Source organism: Triticum dicoccoides, chromosome 6B, assembly GCF_002162155.2.
Source record: "Triticum dicoccoides isolate Atlit2015 ecotype Zavitan chromosome 6B, WEW_v2.0, whole genome shotgun sequence".
In the NCBI taxonomy this organism is placed as follows: domain Eukaryota; kingdom Viridiplantae; phylum Streptophyta; class Magnoliopsida; order Poales; family Poaceae; genus Triticum; species Triticum dicoccoides.
Window position 1 is genome coordinate 548,262,639 of NC_041391.1, and position 6,709 is coordinate 548,269,347.

Genomic DNA, 6,709 nt, shown 5'->3' on the forward strand with positions numbered 1-6,709 from the left:
CTAGCGCGGCTCTTAAGAACCCTAACCAATGCTGCTTTGGTTTTACAACTTTCATTGCTTCTAACATCCAAATCAAACTGTTGTTACACACATGTTTGCTGTATAGATGCACTAAAAAAATCCTACATTTACTTTCTCATAGAATTGCATTTTTCTGGTTGTAAAAATAGGATGAGCAGCAACTTTCTTGTCAACATGATGGCCTCCTGAAAATAATTGAGACCCGTCCATCACTTATTTATGAACTACTTTTCAGTGTCTTCTATCGATGATAAGTGAGCTACTTTTTCTTTAGAGATCGCCATCTCATTGGCACTAACTTGTATAGCACACAGTTTCCCTTCCCAATGCACTCGTAATGCATAGATAGTCCCTCCTAATCATTTTGTGTTCGTTTTTTTGTCATGATTCAGATCGAATTTCCGACATCAGAGACACGTATGCTGTTAATCAGGTGCTGAAGGTAAGATCAGGACACAAAAAACATATGGGATTTAATAATTAGCAGTTTATGTGCGAAAATACTTATTTTCCAGGAATCTAGCTTCATGTAAGCATGCAAAGTTGATTTTTATCATCCAATTTGAACAATTGCAGAAAAAATCAATCCTCTCCACTTGAAGGTAGGTGATGCACACAGATTTCTTCTTACCTTGCAAGCACCGTTGGATGAAGAGAGTAGGCATGATCATGGACAAACGCAGTGAGTGCTCAACCCATCTGTACATACGCTGCACTTTATGGCCCCGTGCCGCTGCCATCCTTATCATGCCTCTCCTTGATCTGGCTCCCCACAGTGCCGTCTTGCCTCGATCTTGCAGGAGAGGAGGACATTGTTTATTTGCGTAGGGCTGTCGGGGGATAATTCGATCGAGTAGGAGTTGTTACGTGGAAGAGGAGCTAGCAGCTGGGCGATCGTTTGGGTAGGTGACGAGGAAGAAATTGATACGGCCGGCCGTTGTACGGGAGCACGGCCAGAGATGGAGTTCGATACGGTCTGCACCCAAATCAGAAGGTTTGGCCACCCTTAACAATATCCTCATCGGATATAACTTGGGGAAGGCGAAGGCGTACCCCCTACTATATAAGCTCCGCCACCCACGCCCCAAACAAATCATAACCAACCTTCCTCAAGTCGTTTGTTCCCCCGAGCAATCGAGTTGTGTTCCCGGCGATCGATCGATCCATCTTGCTGAGCATCATGGTTTCCGCCGACGTGGCTCGCAACATCGTCGGCATCATTGGCAATGTCATCTCCTTTGGGCTCTTCCTCTCCCCTGTGTAAGCCCTTTCCTCCTCCTCTTGGCTATGTATTCACATGGATGGAAGGTGGTTGCTAGGGCATGAATCTGACGCTTGTTTTCTGCTTGTGCGTACGCAGGCCGACGTTCTGGCGTATCTGCAAGGCCAAGGACGTGCAGGAGTTCAAGCCGGACCCCTACCTGGCGACGCTCATGAACTGCCTGCTCTGGTTCTTCTACGGGCTCCCTATCGTCCACCCCAACAGCACCCTCGTCCTCACCATCAACGGCATCGGCCTCGTCATCGAGGGCGCCTACATCATCATCTTCATCATCTACGCGGCCAAGAACACAAGGGTACGTACGTGCAACCCTCCTAATGCCCCCTCATCCGGCCTACTGTCTCTTTTCGGCGTTAGTTTCTGTACAGAAGATCCTCCTGCATGCCCCTAACCCATGCCATGTGCCTGTGCTGTGCGTGCAGTGGAAGATGCTCGGCGTGCTCGCCATCCAGGCAGCGTTCATGGCTGCCGTGGTGGCCGGTGTGCTCGTCGGCGCCCACACCCATGAGAAGCGCTCCATGATCGTACGCATCCTCTGCGTCATCTTCGGCTCCATCATGTACGCCTCCCCGCTCACCATCATGGTACGTACACCACCCTAACTTATGGATCGTCGACCTGCGATCTTTGATAACTGCTTTAACTTGTTAGTTCATGTGGCTAATTAATCTGCGTTGTGCACGTATGGTGTGGTAATGATGCGTTGTCTAGAAAAATACCTGCCTATAATTTATTTTTAAAGTTCTAGTAGATACTTTTGACAGACCTCAATTTGTTAAGTAGTACCCCTTGTTTGTTGTTGATTCTGCTTGAAAATCTGTGTCCATCTAAAAGGTGCACCCACCTTTCATGTTTTAACGTTCATGCCAAAACCCTTTTAAAAAAAGTCCGAATTGAGTTGTTCACCTCTCACGCACCCAAATTCTTCTACAATATGCTACATCATATATTTTTAATCAAAAAGGCCTACGGTTTATTTCTATCTCAAAGTCCTTTACAGGGTGAATTACTAGCTCAGGCTAATTGTTAATGACAGACGCTTTTACAAACTAACGAGTGTACTAAATACTAATATAACTCAATTTTTTTAAGATGAAAGTAGTAATATTGTACTGCTTATTTGCAGGGTAAAGTGATCAGGACCAAGAGTGTGGAGTACATGCCATTCTTCCTGTCACTGGTAAACTTCCTCAACGGTCTCTGCTGGACGGGCTATGCGCTAATCAAGTTTGACATCTACATCACGGTATGTACATACACATTGGATAAAAAAAAGTCACAAACCCATCCAGACTTACAATCAAGAATTCCTCAGCGCGGTTCGATCTAATTGTTATGTCCTCTTTAAATTCTGTGCAGATCCCCAATGCCCTCGGTACAATCTTCGGCCTCATCCAGCTGATCCTTTACGGGTACTACTACAGATCTACCCCCAAGAAGGGCAAGAATGTCGAGCTGCCCACCGTCCTCACCAAAAACGCCGTTACCAGCGGCAACGTCTCCGTCACCATAGAGAAATAAGCTTTGCTTCCTTTTTAGCCCTAAAGATTTTGAGTAGTTAATACCGGATGATACTTCAACAAGTCTGATGTTAATTAGTTGTACTTTTTGTTAGCTAGTAGAGTCTGAGATTGCCTTTAATTTTGTGAACCATTGTCGTCTGTCCGAGACTACAGTGCAAACTGCAAGTGTATATAAATATCAATGCAGCTGAGTTATCCCAGAGATATATTATGAAAACCACGTATGCTTGCCTGTTTTCAATCTGCTCTTACGTGATGATACAATTGATTTGTTAATTACAGTGTGTGGTGGCTTTGTTAAATTATTTTATTCAATATCCACGATGTGTTTGTATTATGTTTCGGGCAAGGTCCTCTTTTGTTTTCTGCACAAAAACACCCAAAGGGCATCTTATTGGTGATGCAACTTGAACCTGGTGTCAGCGTAAACGAGACACAGACTTAACCTCTAATTACCGGTTCAGTTGGATGGCTCCTGCTCTTTTCCCGTGAGGCTGCCTTGTTACCACATCGACCTCTTTTTTGCGGGAAGTATGATGCTTTGGGTCCATGCTAGAAATATTTTTCTGAATCTTGTAACATGTTAATTGTTTGTCATATATATTTCATTAGTGTGTTTGATTGATTGCATGGTGTCTACTATATAGACACACACTTTTTCGTCAAGGAAAATGAGTTGAGTATAGGAAGAGTTATGCTCAAATTAGATAGCCCATCAACTTGTGGCTATAACTAGTAAGAACCCAGACCTTTCCATTAAGGGAAATAAAATAAAATCCAACTTGAAGCAACATCCAAACAAGCAGCCCAGGCTAGCTAAACACATCACGCTAGACCACAGACCGTGTTTTAATATCCAAGAGCAAGGTTTTTTTTATCAATTTATTTTCTTTGTATCTGAATGATCTAGAGTCATCTAGCAATCATTACTATATGAATCTAATTAGATTCTGTTTGATCAATGATCACTTATAATTTGTTAGGTTTTGTTCCCGAATCATCATCATGTCTACTAGAATTAGGAAACAAGATTCTGGTTCTGCAAAACAAAGAGTGCCAGTTGAGGCTCGAACTCAAACGAGTGCCCTCGATAGATATTTAGTGAGACTCCCAACTTGATTATGAAAATCACACCGCATATGTTAATGTTGATGATGGTGGTGGTGATAATACAATAGGAGGTTGAGGCTCATGATGGAGAAATTGATGTCTTGGAGATGATGTAGTACGAAGATATAATTGAAGATTATATTCCACGAAATACTAGACGGATGGTCCTTTTTGGTAGAACATGAGGTTCGTTCATTGCTTTTTGATCACATTACTAGTTTAGCATAGTATTTGATATATGCTATAAGGTACAAATAAAACAGACTGGAAATTATATAATAAAGTGACAGTATGGTTTACGCATATTAATTCTTCTGTTATGTGAATTGTTCAATATTTTGGGCCAGATTTTGGTTTCTACCCGAGGCCCCAAATTTCCGGAGATGGCCCTGCTAAACAGCCGATGAATCCAGCCGAAGACCGATAGCCTTAAGTGAGTTGGTTTCTAGCCCCGCACAGCTCCAAACACTTCATTTGCCACCTGTTCAAAGAGGCTTACTCCCCATGCAACAGACATTTGTTGACCTCCTTTCTCTACAAAAACAACCAATAGTGTATCCAATATCCAATTAGTTTGATCACAACAGACACATCATGGGGGAGAGGAGCAGGAAATTTGGGGGAGGGGTGGTTGCTACGGGTGGGATAAGATCGTGGGGAATATATTTTTTTGTTTTTTACCGACTGAGGGCCATAGGCTAGCAAGGGTAGAAAAATTTGGAAAAAGACCGAGGGAAACGGTATTTTCGACATAAACGCATGAAATATTTTTAGGAAATTAGAGTTTCTTTTAGTGTGAAAATACGTTTCTCGTCCCGTACAACTATGATTGATACTTGTGGGCCCGGAAGACCAAGGTCGTTACTTGTGGACCCGGAAGACTAAGATCGTTACTTGTGGGCCTGAACGACGAAGATTGGTATTTGTGGACAAGGATAATACTTGCGAGGCCGGACAACTAAGGTTGGTACTTGTGGGTCCGGACGACTATGATCGATACTTGCAAGGCTGGACGACTATGAGTTGTTTCTATGGGAGTGCATGGGAACAAGCGCCCCCTAGCAGCCACTTATATACTCGATGAGGTTAGGGTTTATAGAGAGAGAAACCCAATCTAGGGCTGCCCCCGCAACTTGGAGGTTAAGTTGGTCGCATGGTATAACACCGTCAGTAGGACCTCGGTTAGGTCTTCAATATTGGCAACTAGGTGGGTGGTTGGCGGGTAAAAAAATCCGACCATCACACATGACTCCCATATCCGATCATAAACAGAGGGTTGGACATCCAACATTGCAAGCCTATGAATCCCATATATCATCTCATTCAGAAGGGTTTTGCTGCATTCCTCATAAGCCTGACCTGACATGACACCAGTGCTAGGGGAAGTTTTACCGAGAACCGATCTGACATAGATCTAGGGTCTTCCTGCGAGGTCATCAGGTCGGTTGTCGGGCACCAAAGCTGCGTCATCAGATTCGGGATTGTGACTAGGTCTGATGTAAGGTTTTCTTACTCGCCCTGATCCTTATCTTAAATTGGCTTTGGGATGGGCATGTCTTGCTGTCCCTCGATCTGGTCTGATACCCAACTCAAGAAGGCCAGCTCCCCACGATAATTCGTGGTATACTCCAAGTTGTCAAATCTCATAACCTAGCTGGGAGCAAGGTTCTCAGCCTGGCCTAGATGGCCGGTTGAGTAAGTGAAGAGCATGATGCCCCCGAAAACAAAGATCTAGCCTGGCATAAAGGTCATGCCAGAACCCATCTGCTCACCCATGTTGATCGCCATTGATTCGCGGTGGCTACGTAGCGAGACCTGCATGGGCCACCAATGGCAGCGTCGATTCCTGTGAATCTCGGGTAGGGGTCCCAAGATAGTAGCCTAGATGTGATGATAAAATTGGATGCATGTTTTACCCAAGTTCGAGCTCTCTCATAGAGATAATACACTATCTCTAGCTTTTTGATACTATTGATTTGTGACGGAGTACAGAGTACATGTTTATCTACCTCGAGATTGATGATGTCATCTACAAGCCCTACCACCCTGGTTTATATAGTTACCATGGGTTCTAGGGTTATAGATAAGTCGACTATGTATATGGTAGATCGTGGTATAGACGACATCTAAGTCTTTCGAGTATACATCAATTCTTCAAAACATTTCGTCTATGCACCATGGGCCTTCTGGAGATGGCCCGTTAGTGAACCGACAAGGAGGTCCTTGACTCGGACCACCTGGTCGAGAGACTGACATGGCGAGTACCCACTAGTCCAGGACACCATAACCTGAACCTAGCAGAGTTTCTGGAAACTCGGGCCAACCAGACCAGGATGATGAGACGCCTCTTCTGTTTACTGTTCGCGGAGATGACCTGGAACTTCTAGATGATGCGTAACAAGATGGTTATTGAGTGTATCTTCTTAGAGGGGGCAATTGAATCTATATTCAAACTAGATGACCCGTTGCGCCCATGGCGCAAGAGCGAGAGTGAGCCGAGTATTCAAATCATGTAAGTGAGAGTGATTGAGAACCAATTTAATAGATACTTAGGTACACATTGTGTTATATATCCTATTACATTGTAAGCATGATAGCTCAAAAGAACTTACATTGGCTTTATTACAAAGAAACTATATTAGCAGATATGCATCATAGATATATCAGTTGTCCCGAAGTCTTTGTCTGAGTCTCATATCTGCCACCAGTAGAAAATGCCAACACATGAAGATGATGGTCACTGGCGGAGGTAGGTAAAATGTTTTTTTGGGGG

At 43.9% G+C, this 6,709-nt stretch overlaps 1 protein-coding gene across 5 annotated transcripts in view; it reads left to right on the forward strand.

The window, feature by feature from the left end:
• LOC119322268 (bidirectional sugar transporter SWEET6b-like) overlaps window positions 1-3,049 on the forward strand; it is a 5,080-nt gene extending 2,031 nt beyond the window's left edge. For 3 of the 5 annotated variants that reach the window (XM_037595764.1, XM_037595763.1, XM_037595765.1), the window contains 7 exons: window positions 414-463; window positions 598-703; window positions 798-1,281; window positions 1,382-1,598; window positions 1,726-1,887; window positions 2,430-2,549; window positions 2,663-3,049. In XM_037595764.1, the coding sequence (XP_037451661.1) occupies window positions 1,202-1,281; window positions 1,382-1,598; window positions 1,726-1,887; window positions 2,430-2,549; window positions 2,663-2,824 (741 nt within the window). In that variant the 5' untranslated portion in view covers window positions 414-463; window positions 598-703; window positions 798-1,201 and the 3' untranslated portion in view covers window positions 2,825-3,049. Of the gene's footprint in view, window positions 1-50; window positions 464-597; window positions 704-797; window positions 1,282-1,381; window positions 1,599-1,725; window positions 1,888-2,429; window positions 2,550-2,662 lie in introns of those variants that run through there. The other 2 variants (XM_037595766.1, XM_037595767.1) reach the window with 2 other exon arrangements.
• Window positions 3,050-6,709: the final 3,660 nt, after the last annotated feature.